General features: G+C 45.3%; 1 protein-coding gene across 1 annotated transcript in view; it reads left to right on the forward strand.

The window, feature by feature from the left end:
* Positions 1-18424, forward strand: part of ENPP2 (ectonucleotide pyrophosphatase/phosphodiesterase 2) — a 91932-nt gene that overhangs the window by 47892 nt on the left and 25616 nt on the right. The window contains 8 exon segments of the mRNA XM_018058157.1: positions 1292-1400; positions 4424-4549; positions 8159-8190; positions 8909-9036; positions 10659-10746; positions 10911-10998; positions 12102-12286; positions 16465-16516. Of these exon segments, the coding sequence (XP_017913646.1) occupies positions 1292-1400; positions 4424-4549; positions 8159-8190; positions 8909-9036; positions 10659-10746; positions 10911-10998; positions 12102-12286; positions 16465-16516 (808 nt within the window).

The following is an 18424-nucleotide window of genomic DNA, read 5'->3' on the forward strand; positions in this document are numbered from 1 at the left end:
AAATTTACACCTTGACTTTACTGATGACATGATATGAGGAAAGATCTTGAGTCCTCTGAGAAGATGCCAATGGAAGATAATATTATATGTCTTAGGAAAGACGATATGCGGATCCCTTCTGTTCTTGTCGGAGACACCTTGAGTGGATGTGTGTGACTGTAGCTCAGTTGTCAGAGTCAGCTAAAGTACTGTCAGGGGTTTGGCTGATGGGGTGTTTCTTGAAAATCTTTCTATTGCCCAGAGCCGAGAGGGACGTCCCCAGTACCTCTAATATGTGGGGGCATTCATGCTACGAGGCTTCCTTAGTGGCTGAGACAATAAAGACTCTGCTTGCAATGCAGGAAACCACGGTTCAATCCCTGGGTCAGGAGGATCCCCTGGAGAAGGGAATGGCAACCTACTCCAGTATTCTTGCCTGGGAAAGCCCATGGACAGAGGAGCCTGGGGGCTACAGTCCTCAGGGTGGCAAAGAGCTGGACACAACTGAGTGACTAACTGTTTCACTTTCATGCTGTCAGAAACTTCCATTTGAGGCAAGAACATGAGAGATGAGTTATGATTCTTACGCTTTGGAAATGTTCTTTGCAGAACTGAGTTTTCATTTTTCATTAGGCTAAATAAGAAACTTTCTAGAACAAGCTCAGTGATCCACGTCTGTTCAAGTTTGGACTCTTGCAGATTTGTATCTTACTCATGATTAGCCTGAAAGGGACTAAACTGAGGAGTAACTTGTTTCCTAGGAGAGGACCTTCTCTTGAGAATCTATTGTCAGAAATTAACAGTCAAGCTTTTTTTGGAACACTAGATGGGTCTCATTGTGTTAGTGATGGTCTAGTTCAGCATTGTCAGTGAAAGGTTACCATTTAACCTGAGAGCTGCTTTTGATTCCCTTGGCCTCCATCTTCTTGCCTTGGTTCAAAGCCTAAGTGATTTCACTCAGGGATCAAGAAGCTTAAACTGTCCATCTGATTTTCTGCTCACTCTCAAAATTCTTGGACTTAAGGAACATTGTTATATTTTAGAAAGGCCATTTTATTTCTAAAAAAAGAATCGCCCTTAATATTTCAATTTTTGTATCAAAGAATCTTGAAAGGGCTTGGATGAGGAGACGTTTAACTTTCCTTAAAGAGTACAAATAGAAGTGCTTAGACCAGGTTTCCGTTTAGAACGATGGGAAAATCTCCCTGGACAAAGCTCTGCCTCTGGGCCTGAAGTTTTCTTTCCAGCATGTTTAGAAGATCAAGGGAAAAAAAAAAAACACCTTCAGGGACTAATTTGCTCCTTTTTCCAGATGACCAATCCTCTGAGGGACATTGACAAAACCGTGGGGCAGTTAATGGACGGATTGAAACAACTAAAGCTGCATCGCTGTGTGAATGTCATCTTTGTTGGAGACCATGGTGAAACTTTGTTTCCTTATCTAAATAGATAACATTTCTGGTGTTGTCGGGGAATCCCAGAAATCCCAGGTTGTTTTCCTCTGCTTCCTTCCCCCTTTCTTTAGGATGGGGAAAGAAATTGGACTGTGACTCAAAACTACGAGATGACCTGAGATAACCCTTGCGTTCATGCCAATCAAAACCAGGGACTTCCTGTCCTTTCTTCCAAAATCTGTCTCTTATTAAAAAATTGCAGGGCATTCCCTGGTGGTCCAGTGGTTAGGACTTGGTGTTTTCACTGCTGGGTCCAGGCTCACTCAATCCCTGGTCAGGGAGCTAATCTCATAAGTCTCGCAGTGCAAAAAAAAAAAAAAGTTGCAGACAGTTCCCTTGTGATAGTAAGAGTTTCCTCTGTGAATATGACATATTACTGCTAATCACAACCCTAAAAGGAGCTCACATGAGTCACATGGCTAAAAAATAAATCTAAACATGATGAAAAGGTAGAGACATAGGCTTCTGCTATAGAAGTGGCATATAAGGGAAATTATTTCCCTTCATTCCCTGAGTGAATTCTAGACCCAAGCCAGAAGACCCTGTTTCAGCAGAGACGACTGTTAGAGAGAGGAAGAAACAGTTTAGGAAGCAGTTTTCTAAATCTCTGTATAAAGGAGAAAAATTCATGGATCAAGAGCATCCTAAACATTGTATGTTGATAGAGCTGGGGGAGGGATGCATCAGAGGTATGCAGACCGAGTTCCAGAGAGCGCCTCCTGCATTCCAGAACTCGAAACTTGAAACCATGACTCTGGAAAACGGGCAGCTCCCTTCTAGGAGGGTTTAGAAGAAGAAAATTGGTTGAGCTGGTGGTTCTATTAAGATTGGGCAAATAAATCTCCCCAATCAAACTGCTGCTCTGGGCCTGAAGTTTTCTTTACAGAATGTTCTAGAAGATCTATGAGAATAAAAAAAAAAAAAAAAAAAAGAGCCCTTGGATTAACTTGCTCTTCTGCAGGGACTAAACGTGACTCTGCAGAACCGTGCCCCAAGAGTTTGACTTGGTGGAGAGCTGCAGAGAGGATAGAGAATTTGGAGCCTGTGACACAGCTGATTCAACTTAACCCAGAGGTGTCAAGGACATTTGGTCACATGGTGGAGCCAGATGTCTAAGAAGTAGAGGGGTTCCAGTGAGTCAACACTGGAGCCTTGTAAAAGTCTTGGCTAGATAAAATTTGTGTCTTGCTGGTGGGAAGCCTTCTGAAATGGCTTAGCTTCTCTTTCTTAGAAGGTAACATTGTCTGGCGTTTCAGAGTCCAAGCTTTGGAGTGAGAATGGGTTGCGTTGGAGTTCAGATTACACTGTGCCACTTAAAACACTCTCCAAGTCAGCCTCCTCATCTGTAGAATGAGAACACCGACACCACCGCCAGAGTTAGCCTGGAGGGTGGAGGGTGATGATGCTTGAGAAGCACGTTGAAAGTAAGAGAGATGCTTCACCACTGGGGCGGCTCACATGACTTAGAAAGGGAGAAAGTGGGAGATCTTTCTAGCCTTCCATTCATCTATACTTAGAGACTTGCCCTTCCTGGGTGAACGCTGCTGTTTAGTTGGCATTATACGTGCGTGCCTGCTCAGTTGCTCAGTCCAGTCCAACTTGTCCAGCACTTTGGGACCCCATGGCCTGTAGGCCACCAGACTCCTCTCTCCATGGAATTTTCCAGGCGAGAATACTGGAGTGAGTTGCCATTACCATCTCCAGAGGATCTTCCCGATCCAGGGATTGAACCCGTGTCTCTTGCGTTGACAGGCAGCTTCTTTACCATTGACCACCTGGGAAGTCCTTAGTAGACATTGCACTAGAACATATAGCTGTTTATTGTTTTAATTTTTCTTCCAGAGATTTTAAATGTTGAAAGGCAAATCTATAGCCCTTGTGCTATGTTGGGATATATTTTTCTATCTATATTTTAAAGCAATCTGGGATTGTTTTTTCATAAGGATTGTATAAATAGATTTTTCTTTGAAGATCATGGTTACTTCCTTCCAGTTTGTATTTAAAAAAGGAAAGGGTCTGAATCTGGGATCCCAGAAAGTCATAATTTAAATTTTATTGGATCAGGACCACACTATATTTATTTATTCTAGAACCTTAAGGTATCCTTTAAAAAATCATTTATGTTCCCCCTCTTAAAGAATATTCAGATAGTGAATTGTACAAAGCAATATATTAAGCCTTTCTAGCTTCATCTCATCTCGTAAATTCTGAAATCACAATGAAGTTCTCTCCCAGCCTCCATGATTTGTCATTCTAAAATTTGAGTTTCTTTTTATTTATTTTTTTATCATTGATCAAGGAAATTTTTGATGAGAGGTAGGTAGCAAATCCTTGGTGGGCAGATAGTATTTGTTGATTTAAAACTTCGCTGCCTAGCCCTTTCTGCGTTCTAGCTGCTAGCTTTCAGCTGTACCTGATCGCATTGTTTACAGCGTAATTTTGTTTTTCAGTTTGGGTGGTCACTGGGGTTGACCTTTTTCTTTCTCTCTCTTGTTTCCAGCATTGTTTGTTCAGTAACATCCAAGGCCACCAGTGAAGGCAGAATGAGGATTATGTACTCAAGTCGGGAGATGTATTAGAGAGAGAAGAGAGTTGGAAAATGAGATTCTTATACATTCCAGTGATTTGCACCACTCCCAGCTAGAAAGAGTTTAAAGCGATTTGGGATTTTTTTTTAAACAAATATATCTTCTTCATAATGATCTTTTTTTTTTTTTTTTTAAAGATCGTGGTTGCTCCCTCTATCTTGTTGTACTTGCTGAACGACTTAAAATGTTAACTGAGACGATGCATTTGCAGCCTTCTAGTGCTGCAAGATGATACGACTCAATCAAAGTCTGGAGAAAAGATTATGTAAAGAAGCACTAAAAAAAAGTCAAGTTGAGAAGTCTCAAGAGAGGGAGCCTTGTGCCTGAATATTATCTTTAGTGTCTATGTTGAGATTTTAATTTTATAATTGCCTGAAAATACTTTTCCCCCCTTTCCCATAGGAATGGAAGATGTCACATGTGATAGAACAGAATTCTTGAGCAATTACCTGACTAATGTGGATGATATTATTTTAGTGCCAGGAACTCTAGGAAGAATTCGACCCAAATTCAACAATCATGCTAAATGTAAGTTGACTCTTGAAACACTAAGTTGTTAGAATGGTAACATAGTGGAGTGAGAAGGGGCTTGTTCTCTGAAGCTGGACTACTTGGGGGAAAGCCTGGCTTTGCTATTTCTTAGCCGAGTGAACTTGAATAAGTCACTGAAACGCTAAACCTCAGTTTTTTTGTTTTTTGGTTTTTTTTAATCTCAGGGAAAAAAAAAAAGTGGTGATAACAAACAACTAGCTCATAGGGTTGTTGTGAAAATAAATCTATGGGTATCGCTTAGAATAGTTCCTGGCCCCTGGGAGCATTATATAATTATTTGGTCTTGTTTTTATCATGTGGAAAATACACTTAATTTGAGGCATGTGTATAACCATAAACTTCTGTTTACAAGAGAAGAACTTTCCAGCCAAAGGCTCAGGCTTCCTCTCTAGCTGAAGCTACAGGGTTAGAACCGTCCCCAGAGCCTGGAGCTTCCTGGGAGCCTGGATGAAGGGGATCTCACCTTATGGAAAGTGAGTGACAGAACCCAGCAGGGGAAGCTGTGAAGCCCTTGAAAAGCGGCAGCTGCTCTGAAAGACTAGAATAAAATAAACAGGAATAGTCTTATCGCTTCTGTTTTGCACGTTGGGGTTGTGATAAGTCACCGAGGGGAGCTTTGACTCATGGGCTAAGAGGTTTTAGATGTTGCCCCACCACCCAGCTTTTGAGAAGTCTGTAGTTTTATTAGAGACATGCTGCATTTTGGAAAGAAAAAAAAAATCCTTTAGCATTTTTAGCCTTGGGAATAAGAAACCATTGGCACCAAGCAGAAAGCTTTGGGAAATTAAAGTTTTTCCCAAATGATGTTCCTGAGTCAACACAAACGGGAAGCGTTCCAAGGTCAGCTCCAGGCAACGTTGAGAAATAAACACAGTGTGGGTGTCTCTGCCCTCTCTTCTCCGCGCCTTCTCGGTCCTCTGTGTCCCCTCTTCTCTGCTCATTTGAGATAGGCTGGCCCTCGCCAGCGTGACCTCCGGGTGCCTCCTGATTTAGTATTTGCTTTCTAGGGCTTATGCAAGAGACGCTTTGTCTAAAGATATTCAAGACATCTCTAAAAGTAATAGGAAGGTTATTTTGGGAGGGGAAGAAAAGCTGTCCTGGGGCCAGTGAAATGGTAACTACCAATAATTAAACGTCTTGTATCTTAAAAACACGCCGTCCATGTTGTGAGAGACCGCAGAGCAAGCTGGGTGAGAGCACAGACGGCGGCGGTGGGCTGTCTGGGTTCGAGTCTGAGTTCGAGTCTCTGCCGGCTGCCTTGCTCTGTGACCTTGGGCAAGCTTCCTAAACACTGAGCGTTCGTCTCTCACCTGTAACATGATTATTGGGAAGGGTAGAAGGGAGATTCTCTACTTAGCTTCTCTACTTATCACTTAGATTAGTGCTGGGCACATAGTCAAAGCAAAGTAAGTGGTAGTTGAAATGATGTCTTCAGCCAGATACATACACATCTTACTGAATCCTTCCAATGGCCCCGTGTGACAGGCGCTACCATCTCCTCTTATAAACAGCAATAATCAAGGCTCAGAGAGAGATGATGTAAGCGGCTAAGAGGGCGGCAGTTAAGGAGTGGCAGGGCTGGGATTGAAACCCAGGTGCTTCCCTGACCCTTAACTACCACCCTGTCCTGAGGCGTCTCTCGTTCTCGGGGAGCCGGCAGCGTGAGAGCTGAGTGTTTCCGGATTGGAGGCTTGGTGTCCCACACGTGGGCTCAAGCTTTTGTTGTTTCCTAGAAGTTCTCTGGGATTTGTCTGAGATAATGATAATTTTTCTTCATTATCGAAGAATACGAACTCACTCTCTTTGGTCCCTTTGAGGACTGTGGTTTATGAGGTCACCGAGTATAGAGGTTGAAAGCATGGCTTGCCAACAGGGTCCCGGTTGGCACATTCCCCCCCTCCGCTGCTAAATGCCCACTGGCTCAGTGAGGGCCCCCAGCAGAGCTGTCGTGAGTGACCAGAGAGACAGAGCCTCCAGTGCTCTTACAGAGACTGCACGTGGCATGGATGCGATCTGGGTTAAGGACTGTGGCTACCATTGTTACTTATCTCCTTGCCACTGAAAGACGCAACTAAACTTTAAGCCCAATTTAAGTAGAAGGGAATCCACATTTATCCTTAAATTTCATAGCTTTAGAACTAAGATTCTGAGCGTTGTCTTTGCAGAGTGCATGTTTATGCGGCCAGGCAAGCTTGCACCAGTGTCCACCAGTCTTTGCTTCTGTTTACTAGCATGTTTATTGCACGCTGACGATGCCCCGGGCCCAGGGGACACAGCAGGAAATGACAGGCGTGACCTACTCCGCGGGTGTTTACATTCGGGGGACGGCTCCCTCCTGCCTGTTTGTGTCTCTACCGAACGCTGCTTTCCTTTGCTGCTGCTTCTATAATGACATGCTGAAGCAAATTTTCGGAAAACAAAACAAAATCCAACCAACCTACAATCTCCTCTTTCTCCCCACTCCCGCACGCCCATAAGGGGACCTTCAGATAATACAATCCTGTCCACAGTTTACACACAGCTATTATTTGCATAGTTTTACTTTTAGCTAGTTCAGGATATTGACTAAAATATCCTTGATTTGCTGGTAGTGAAAAGGAGGTCCGTGTGTGTGTGTGTGTGTGCGTGTGCGTGTGCGTGTGCGTGTGCGTGTGCGTGTGCGTGCGCGTGCGTGCGTGCGTGTGCGTGTGCGTGTGCGTGTGCGTGTGTGGCGGACAAGCGGCAGCCACTCGTGTCATTAGACCTGTGATATCACTGAGGAAACCAAACTCCCTTTAGAAAAAAATAACTCAGTGGATTAGAAGATTCATCTTAAAAGTGAGCAGTCACTTGTTTCAAAGATCTGCGGCTACATAGGGAGTCACATTCAAAGCCCCAAATGCCTCAATATGGTTCCTGGTGTTTAACATAAACTCAATCCAGGCTCCAGAGGGACTCTTTAGGAGGACTTTTTTTTAAACTTTTTATTTTGTATTGGGGTATAGCTGATTAACAATGTTGTGATAGTTTCAAGTGAACAGCCAAGAGCCTCAGCCACACATCCGTGCGTCCATTCTCCCCCGAACTCCCCTCCCCTCCCCTCTCCTCCCCTCCAGGCTGCCACGTGACATTGAGCAGAGTCCCTGCGCTCCACAGTAGGTCCTTGTTGATCGGCCACTTTAAATATGGCTGTGTGTATATGTCCATTGCAGACTTCCTAACTATCCCTTCCCTGCAGCCTCCCCCCAGCCATCATAAGCTTGCTCTCTAAGTCTGTGAGTCGGCTGGGAGAATTTTAAAAAGCCACTTACCCAGCAACATCATGGTGCTCTGAAAGGAGGAATTCCCTTTCAGAAAAGTTGACCCAGACTTAGCAGGGACATTTACCATCGGAATTTCTACTTATTTTGATATATTCCACTTACTGAAATATTTCATCTTAAATACTGAGCTATTAAATACCCACACAGAGTTTTACATGTACTTGAAACAAAATCTAAATAACTTCTAGGAAAAAGAAAAGAATTGAGTCTCTTGCTGTAAAAATGGTCTCTCTCGGTGACTCTTGTCCACTCTTCTGAACTCTCTCCTTCTCTCTTTGAACAGATGACCCGAAAGTCATTATTGCTAATCTCACGGTAAGTGTTGTGTGCCCCGGGCCTCTGCCCTTGGAGTGACTTCCACATGCTCACCACCCGTGCTCGCCTCCCTGTAGGGTGAGAGGAGCGGTTTCCTTGCCGCCCTGCCATCCAGTGTGTTTATTTCCCTAAGAGCTTTCAAAAATCCTGGCCCATGGACAACAGCGGGCTCCCTAATGGTCTTGGCAGTGATCCAGAATGGGAACATTTGATCATGCCATTAGGGCTGAAAAACCTTCATCCTTGGTTAAACAGACCCTTGCACTTTCTGAACCAGGGCACGGCCCCGTTCTGTTCCGTTGTTTCCCAACCCAGATTAGACAGCTTAAAAGCGCCTGAGGACATGACCTTGTGAACCTCACCGCTCTCCCTTCTCTTTGCACCCACCCCCACCGCCTCACCCCTGGACTTAAGAGTGTTTGAGAAAAGCCTTGGAGTTTGAGCTGCTCTGGGTGACAGTCCCACGAGTCAGGGACGTATCTTAAAAACTTCTAACTCCCCTCTGTGATACCCTTCCATGTCTTCTTCAACGTTACCTAATCCCTTTGAATCTGTTTCCCGCTTTTATTATTTGATGGGGGGGAGTGTCGCAAATTCCATTTGCTCACGAATTAGCCTTTCCTGTGACTTAAAGCCTCCTTCAGCTTTCTGGAGAGAATGTCTTGGACTCTTCTAGAAGACTCTCCATTGCAAAATCCAATGTCCATTTATATTTCAGTGTAAAAAACCAGACCAGCACTTTAAGCCTTACTTGAAACAGCACCTTCCCAAACGTTTGCACTACGCCAACAACAGAAGGATTGAAGACGTCCATTTACTGGTGGAGCGCAGATGGCACGTCGCAAGGTACCTTGGGGACAGGTGGCCCCTGTTTCTCACCTTCATAACCATCCCCTCGGCCCCGAGGGCTTCCCTGGAGGCTCAGACAGTAAAGAATCCGCCTGCAATGCGGGAGACCTGGGTTTGATCCCTGGGTCTGAAGATCCTCTGGAGAAGGGAATGGCTACCCACTCCGGTATTCTTGCCTGGAGAATCCCACGGACAGAGCAGCCTGGCGGGCTGCAGCCCTGGGGGTCGCAGAGTCGCACATGATTGAGCGACTAGCCCTCCACTGTATGTAGCTCTGTAAGGCAGCTGCAGCGCGGTGAGGTCATTAGCCATCATAAAAATAAACGTCCTGACTTCCCCGGTGACCCAGTGGTCAGAAAGCCACGCTTCCATTGCAGGGGGCGCGTATGTGTTGATGAAGAAAACTTGGGAGTTCAGTAGAAGTTAGTAAAACAGGAAGACGGTTGAGCAGATTAGCATAAACCAAAGCCAGCCATTTTAATTAGCAGCACATCCTCTCAACTGAACTTGAATGGTTGAGTTATTATACGCACATATCTAATTATCCCAAGCTGAAAGTAGTTTTCCCAAGATTAAGGAAATTTCTTTAATTTCTTTGTTTTTCCCCAAGTGCTTTACTTCAGTGCCGTGTACCTGTACGTACTTAGGAAATATTTGTCTTAATTAACATATAAGTGTTTTGGAAAACTGCTACATAACTCTAAGCAAAAGGCATCTTCCTGTCACAACAAGGAAGCTCAAATGCTTTTGATGTCTCGAGAGCACGGTTTCCGTTTTCTGTTTCTAAACAGAGCTACTGCCTCGGTAAGGCTTGGCTCTCGTTAAGCTGTGCCACTGTTACATGTGTTAAGCTTACCACTCGGTTATACTTTCCAGTGGTATTACCAGATAAATTTGTTCACAGGGAAATCTGCATGCAAATATTTCTATGGAATACAGATCTCCGTTCATTGATCAAACATCACACATTTTAAAAGCGCCAGCTGGGTGTGTGCTGAGCGGGGAGCCTAGGGACAGGCATATAGAAGTGAGCCAGACAGACCTGGTCCCAGAGCAGAGACTCTTTCAGTCCCGGAGCCAGTGGGGCACATGAGCAGGCAGTTGACGGTTTGTGGCGAGTCTGCATCGAGAGGGTCTGTTGGTGCCCTTTTTCCGACAGCGCCATCCTCAATCAGGGCATGCGTGCTGTTTCCTTAGACACAATGCTGCTGCACACTCAATACAGTGTAGTGTGGGTATGACTTTTAAAGGCACTGGGAAACCAGAAGCTTCGTGGGACTCCTTGAGCGTGATCGTCTCTTAATTGGGGTGGTCGGGAGCAGCGAGCAGCACCTACAGGGTGTGTCCGTGCCTGTGGCCAGTGCTCAGCTCAATGCGACTGTGAGACAGGAGGAGGGCGCCAGACCTCCCAATCTCTTCTAGGCTGATCGTCAAGGCCAAAGCACTGGGGGCAAAAAGACAGCATCATCTTTCATCACCCTGGGAATGATGCAGTCAAAGTGGGAGGAATGCGCTTGTATTAGTACAATCCACTTCTTAACAGATCTTTTTGTGCGTTGGACTTTTATCAGAGCGATTTATGAGAAGTCCTGATTGATTGTCCAATCGTTTCGCTCTAGGAAACCTTTGGAGGTTTATAAGAAACCATCAGGAAAATGTTTTTTCCAGGGAGACCATGGATTTGATAACAAGGCCAACAGTATGCAGGTATGCTCCCAGCACTATGAATTGAAGAGCATCTTAGAGGCTCTAAAGAAGGGTGGGAATGGTGGTGTGAGTAAGCTTGCAGAGCATTCATAACTGGAGGGAGGGTTGCCCCTGGATATTAGCAAGGCCTAATTGTTTTTGTTTGTTTTCTTTTCTTTTGGAAGACTGTTTTTGTAGGTTATGGCCCAACATTTAAGTACAAGACCAAAGTACCTCCATTTGAAAACATTGAACTTTACAACGTTATGTGCGGTAAGTCACTTATTTCATCAAAACCAGGAAAACAATCCGGAGTTAACATATGAGCCCCTTTCGATGTCGGAGAAAGAAATGAGGCGTCTGTTTTCTGGGATCACCTCATCTTTTCATTAAAAAAATGCTGTAATTTGCCCATCGGTTCAAGGGACAGACTATCATCCCCCTTCTAAGGCTTCTTTGTCTTGCTTCAACAGTTGACTAATGGGGAGTTTTCATGGTGTTGCTGTTGGCAGCCTCCAGCTGATCTAACACAGCATTACAGTCTGACACCACCGGTCGCAGGCCGGGTGAAGCGAGCGCTGGGCACAGCGCCCCCCCCACCCCGCCCCTGCCTCCATCTCTCCCAGCACAGCCCGGCGCACGGCTGGCCAGCTATTTATGTGCTCCTAATTATTTTTCTTCCTGGAGTCTCTAGTTGCTGGATGAGGACAGCTTTTCCTATTTAGCAAGGGAGCGCCAGTCTGGCGGTCAGAGGGGGAGTCTGCACGTTGGGCCTCCTGGGTTCCCTTCCCCTCTGGGCTGCCGGCGCTCCCCGGCCCTGCCTCTTGGCTCGGGCCAGTCCCTGGGTGCCTGCTTGGCAGCCTTCTCACTCGCTCTGAAATCAGCCTGTTCATTTCACAGCGGCCCTTCAGGGCACACAGCCAGAGCCTCCTCTTGTCCCCATACTTCTGTGGAGTGCATTAGAGGGCAGGCTCGAGGTTATTTATTGATCATAAGCCCCACTTCAAAACTCGGGATAAAAAGTCTCACAGAGAAGCAGAAAGGTAACGATCCTGACGCTGATGGTCCTTGGGTTGTAGCTATCACAAACATAAAGGCGGTGAAGCGAGGCCCTGTTTTCCTTCACTCTTTCTTTGTGGGACTGTCTCTCTTGATATCAGGCTATGAAGATGCTATTTTAGAAAGTTGTTGCCAAGACCTCATCAGGCAAGGATGACTTGGGAGCTCAGAAGGGAGCCTGCCGTCTGAATTTGGTTATCCCATTTTGACTTGTGTTCCAAGTTTTCCGGCCCTTGGAAGGTGAATGGCTTTGACTCTCCTCCTATCTCATCAAAAATATTTACAAAGTACCTGGCCCTTTTCTTTCTTCTCATCAGATCTCCTGGGATTGAAGCCAGCTCCGAATAATGGGACCCACGGGAGTCTGAACCATCTCCTGCGTACCAACATCTTTAGACCGACTATGCCAGAGGAAGTCACCAGACCCAATTACCCAGGGGTCATGTACCTTCAGTCCGATTTTGACCTGGGCTGTACCTGTGATGATAAGGCAGAGCCGAAGGTAGGAGTAATCTTTTTTGTTGATCATGGAAGAGCGTGTTGGGTGTAGAGCAGTGCTGGGTAGAACTCTCTCTGATGACATGCATGGTCTAGCTGCATCGTCCAAAATAGTAGTTACTAGCTACGTAGCTTTCGAGCACTTGGAACTAAATTTTTAATTTTATTTAGTGGCTTGTGGCCACCATATTGGACAGCACAGGCATAGATAATGAAGAGCAAAAAATAAAATTCATGCTATTCTGTGTATGGTCAAGGCTATGGTTTTTCCAGTGGTCATGTATGGATGTGAGAGTTGGGCTGTGAAGAAGGCTGAGCGCTGAAGAATTGATGCTTTTGAACCGTGGTGTTGGAGAAGACTTGAGAGTCCCTTGGACTGCAAGGAGATCCAACCAGTCCATTCTGAAGGAGATCAGCCCTGGGATTTCTTTGGAAGGAATGATGCTGAAGCTGAAACTCCAGTACTTGGGCCACCTCATGGGAAGAGTTGTCTTGGAAAAGACTGTGATGCTGGGAGGGATTGAGGGCAGGAGGAGAAGGGGACGACCGAGGATGAGATGGCTGGATGGCATCATGGACTCGATGGACGTGAGTCTGGGTGAACTCCAGGAGATGGTGATGGACAGGGAGGCCTAGCGTGCTGCGATTCATGGGGTCGCAAAGAGTCAGACACGACTGAGCGGCTGAACTGAACTGAATTGATTCTGTGGAGTCGCAATTCCTAACCAAACGTTTTTCTTTTTTTCAACCTGGATCACATGTCTAGCAGTCATGGTCCCAATAGGAAACAGATGGCCCATGCAGAAGAAGTTTTTCAAGAAGGCTTAAAGGAATTGTTTCAATCACATTTAATGAGAAGATTATTTACAACGCTGGCAGGGTAGAGGGAAATCGAGGAGGGATGGTAGAGGCGCCTGGGGCTCCCAGGGCACCAATCTGGATCTCAACAAAGGGGAGGAGCAGTCACCAGCACGTGCAGAAAGAACCCTGCAGGCGGGGACTGAAATTTGGGTGATGGTGCAGTGAACACACTGCAGCCTGGAGAGAGGAAGCTGGGGGTGTGAGCACGCCCTCGCCGCCCTGCTGGTGCCTCTCGCTGTTGGCACCCAGTCTTGGATGCGTCCCTAGACATCAGCCTCCCAGGCACAGGGCAGGGGAGGGAAGCGGGAAGCAGGGTGCGGGTGGGCGTGCAAATAGGTGCTGCCCACACAGCGAGTTCCGACAGTTGTTGAAACAAGCACGGGTCCAGTAATGGTTTTTTTCTCGTATGTAAAAATCAATTTTATTTCTAAATATAGCAACAGACAATTGGATGATGACATTTTAGAACATTTGCAGTAGAGTTAGAAATATAAAATATCTAGGCATGCTGAAAACTATAAAACAGTATTGAGAGAAAGTAAAGACCTAAATAAATGAGAAGGGGACGACAGAGGGTGAGACGGCTGGATGGCATCACTGACTCCATGGACGTGAGTTTGGGTAAACTCCGGGAGTTAGTGATGGGCAGGGGGGCCTGGTGTGCTGCCGTCCATGGGGTCGCAAAGAGTCGGACACGACTGAGCAACTGAACTGAACTGAACTGAAGCAAATGAACTGATACTCATCATTCATTGAAGGTCTCAATATTCATGGCAGTTCTTCCTAAATTAATCTATAGATTCAAAGCAATCTCATTCAAAATCCCAGGGGATATTTTCGGCTTTTTCTTTTGTACTGGAGTGTAGCCGATAATAATTAGCTTATTGAATTTTATATTGATCAATGACCTTTAAAGTTGCCAATCAGTACTCCTGACAGCAAGACACAACTAGCGTTACCACACTGAGTTGATAGGGTTCCAACATGAAGCAAAGCAATGTGCGATTTTTGCTTGTGTGGTTTTATTACAGGCAAATGTGTGATCTTCCCATTAGACCTCAGAAGAATGGACAGTCGTTTTCTTATCGGTCTTTCTCCCTCCGCCACCACTGTCTGCCTTCTAGGGCTCCTTGGGGCCTGGGAACCCGCCGTAGGCGAGAGTTCGCTTCCTTTCCCTCCACCCATGCCTTATTTTTTTTATATATGAGCTCAGTATCTTTTTAAGTTTTTTTTTTTAATGTGGACCATTTTAAAGTCTTTGTTGAATTAGTTCAGTATTGCTTCTGTCTTATGTTTTGGTTGTTTGGCCTCAAGGCATATAGGATCCTAACTCCCTGACCAGGAGTTGAACCCTCAGCCCTGCATTAGAAGGCGAAGTCTTAACCACTGTACTGCCTGGGGAGTCCTACATCCCCTTTAATGCCTCCTACTTTAGCTCCTGATGAGAATTAACAGCACTAATTAAAGTAGGTAATTCTAAGACTTCAGCTGGAGGAGTTGAGTTGCCCAAGTCAACAGGAAGTGGTCTTTGAAGTGAATTCCAGTTATATTTTTAGAGGCATCTATTAGATCTTGTTTTCTGAATTACCTTTCCTCTGGGAAATAAGAAATATTTCGGTTCTCTTATCTTAAACTGTTTTGGAGGGATTCTAGATCATCTTTATTTTCTCAATGGTTTTCTCTGAAAGACTACTTTTCTTTAAAAAAATATACAGACATAAAAAGGTATAAAAATTAATAAAATGAATACTTCAATACAGACATCGTGAGAAAGAAACCGTTAAAGATGGAATGGAAGCTCCACGTGACACCCCTACCCCAATCCCACTTCCTTCCTACCTCAAAGCTAACTAATATCCCGTGCTGTGCTTAGTCGCTCAGTCATGTCTGACTCTTTGCAACCCCATGGGCTACAGCCTGCCCGGCTCCTCCGTCCATGGGATTCTCTAGGCAAGAATACTGGAGTGGGTTACCATGCCCTCCTCCAGGGGATCTTCCCAGCCCAGGGATTGAACCCAGGTCTCCTGCCCTGCAGGCAGATTCTTTACTATCTGAGCCCCCAGGGAAGCCCAATTTCCTGAAGACAGTATATATAATTGCCATGCTATGCTGGGCTCAGTTGTGTCCAACTCTCTGAGACGTTATGGACTGTAACCGACAGACTCCTCTCTCCAAGGGATTTTCCAGGCAAGAATACTGGAGTAGGTTGTCATTTCCTACTCCAGGGGATCTTCCTGACCCAGGGATCCAACTGGAGTCCCCTGCATTAGTAGGTGGATTCTTCACCACCAGGGAAGGCCCGTAATTGCCGTGGAGGCCTCTGTACTTTCACTCCGTACACAGGTATCTCAAATAATAGATCAAGATACCTTTAATATAGTTCCCTAAAATAACCTATAGTATAGTTTTGAATATTTTATTTTTTATTAAAAAGGTGTTTTTTTGGCTGCTCCTTGAAGCATTCTGGATCCAATTCCCACACCAGGGATTGAACTGATGGCCCCTGCACTGGAATTGTGGAGTCCTACCCACTGGACCACCAGGGAGGTCCCCTGGATGTTTTATATTTTTCATGTAAATGCTGTTATACCATATGTATCCTGCATTTATTTGTTGATCACTGCATTTTTAAGATTTTTTACAAATTAATACACGAAGTTTTATCTCATTCATTTTTATTGCTAATATCAATAATTATTATAATGCGTAATTGCACAACTAGCGCATCATGATTTTATTCATTTTGCCACTTGAGGATGTTTGGTAATTTCCAACTGTTAGTGCCTCCAAACAATACGGCTATAGACATTACTGCAAATGTCTCTGTACCCATGCTAGAATATCTCCAGGATCAACAGTGGGAAATGGAATTGCTGAGTCACGACAGTTTCAGGATTGCTGGGTCCTTCCATTTCTACTTTAGAAAAAGCAATTTTATAAATTTGTTTGGGAATCACTTTAGTGTACCTAGAGATTAATCCAAACTTTTGAGGCAATATTAGAGTTAATTTATATATATGTGCCCTAATCCTCATCATCGACATGGGAGGCTGGTCCCATGATTATCCATGGTTCTAAAAAAAGGAAGCAAAGTCATGGAGAGATTAAATAGCATGTTCAACACCATAGATCGCTAAGAAGTAGAGCCTCAGTGTCAATTTGAGATAAAGTAGTAACACTTTATACACCGTGTGATATTGATGAAGCTTAGGATCCTATTTTGAATTTATAGAGAGAAGGGTGCTGGAAAGAAAGACCATTTCTGATCTGCTTTCTTTTCCCTTTTCTTTTTTCTTTTTTTTTTTATTTTCACACATGAAGAACAAATTGGATGAACTCAACAAACGCCTTCATATAAAAGAGTCCACAGAAGGTAAGGAGTTGACAGAAAAAAGAACCAGATAAGTTTTGTTTTTTAGTTTTCAAAAACTGGAGAGACTTATTTACTTCATAGTGTAAGCACAGCGTTTTCTTAAAATTTGAATTCGCATTGCAGAGTGACCTTTATATGATCTGGCAAAAGGTATTGGTTTTTTCTCTGTATACAAGGTGCCAGCTGTATAATAGAAAAGTTCTATTACCTTTCTTTTCCCCCTCAACAGCTTTTAACCCTCTGAAAAACAGACATGCTGTTGTGTATCTGATGGGTTATAAGTTAAGGGCCGAGGGGACTTCAGATGAAGGGGATGGAAGTCACCATTCATAGTGGTAACAGCTGGTTCCTCTGCTGAAGGTTCCCCACCTGGAGAGTCGGTGTGTGTGTCAGGGGGAGGGGTGCCCGGAAGGAACTGTGTTAGAAGTCTCTCCCAAGAGGGTCTCGAGCCCTAACCCACCCTCCTCTTGTTCTGCATACGATTGCAACACGCCTGGCTTAGCCAGCTTCTGCAAGCTTGTGATGAGAACAGAAAGCCTCAGCGGTTTGTGCATTTCTTATTCCTGTTTCAGGGTGCTGACTGTTGGCCAAGCGCTCCTCTGCCCCGTGGCACTTTCATTTTAGAGCCTGGTGTGAAGGAGCTGGCCTGGTTAGAGCACGCCCTCCTCAGGGCGGAGCCAGGCCGCGGGGCTCAGTGCCTCTGCTTTCCTCTTTGTTCAGCGCCTTGGCCGACTGTGAGCACCTCCTGGCTTTCTCCCTCCGCTCGGTCATTCTGGGTACCATGTGCATCGTGACGCTGCTCCCGTCCCGGCTGCCCCATCTGCAGGTCTGAGTCTGCGTCCTGGGCAGAGGGACCGGAACTGAGGGCAGAGTGTGCGCCCCTACTTCCTGCTGGTGTCCTGGTGCAGGGTCAAGTCCCGTGTCCATCCCGGGGTTTCTGGCCGGATTCGGTACTTCTGCTTGGATGAGGCATTTCTCACTTCTATTTCAAGTTCGCTGGGGCCAGCAGGGCAAGTGAAGCCCGTGGAGGAGGGACATACATTCTCTCCCCAAGGACGCCGTCCTCCACGTTCCTTGGCGCCGGGTGGAAGCATATAATCCTTTACACAAGAGCAGTAAATAATTAGGAACAGTAATGTGATCTACAACCCAGCCTCTTCCTTCTGATTTTGAAATTAGAAGGAGGGGAAGCCTCCTAGGCAGGTTACTGCAGCAGAGGCAACAGCGTCTTCTAACAGCAAGGGAATGACCAGAAGTGTGTGAAAAAGAAGACTGAACTCAAGCACAGCTGCCCAGGTCATGCAGTCAAGACGCACATAGGCAAATTATCTTGAGAGCGTTACCTGAGTTATTAGCTAACATGGTTCTGTTTATCACATGTGCCGTCTTCAATCTGATTAAGCAAAGGTTGAGGAAACCCGCAGAAGATTTTATTTCCTCGACTTATTTCTCCTCTCTGTAAAGATCCCCATCTTTTCCCCTCTCCCCTTTCTGCATATCCACCCTCCCGCTTCTCTCTGTGATACAGGAACACACAGGCTCTTTGACATGTCATTGGAGGAACATGGCTTTAGAGAAAGGACTTGGTTGATGGAAGGTACACAAATCCTTCACAAACTCTAGAAGTGATTCAAAATATTTGACATCAAATCTAGTGGATGAAGGTGTTATTATATTTGGAAAAATTGCAATACTGCCTGACAATGCAGGAGATGTGAGAGACATGGGTTCCATCCCTGGATCGGGAAGATCCCCTGGAGGAAGGCATGACAACCCACTCCAGTGTTCTTGCCTGGAGAATCGCATGGACAGAGGAGCCTGGTGGGCTGCAGTCATGGGGTCACAAAGAGTCAGACACGACTGACTGAATTCACACACGGCACACCACGATCAAGAAGTATAGAGTCT

This window comes from Capra hircus, chromosome 14 (assembly GCF_001704415.2).
Source record: "Capra hircus breed San Clemente chromosome 14, ASM170441v1, whole genome shotgun sequence".
NCBI classification, from domain to species: Eukaryota; Metazoa; Chordata; class Mammalia; order Artiodactyla; family Bovidae; genus Capra; species Capra hircus.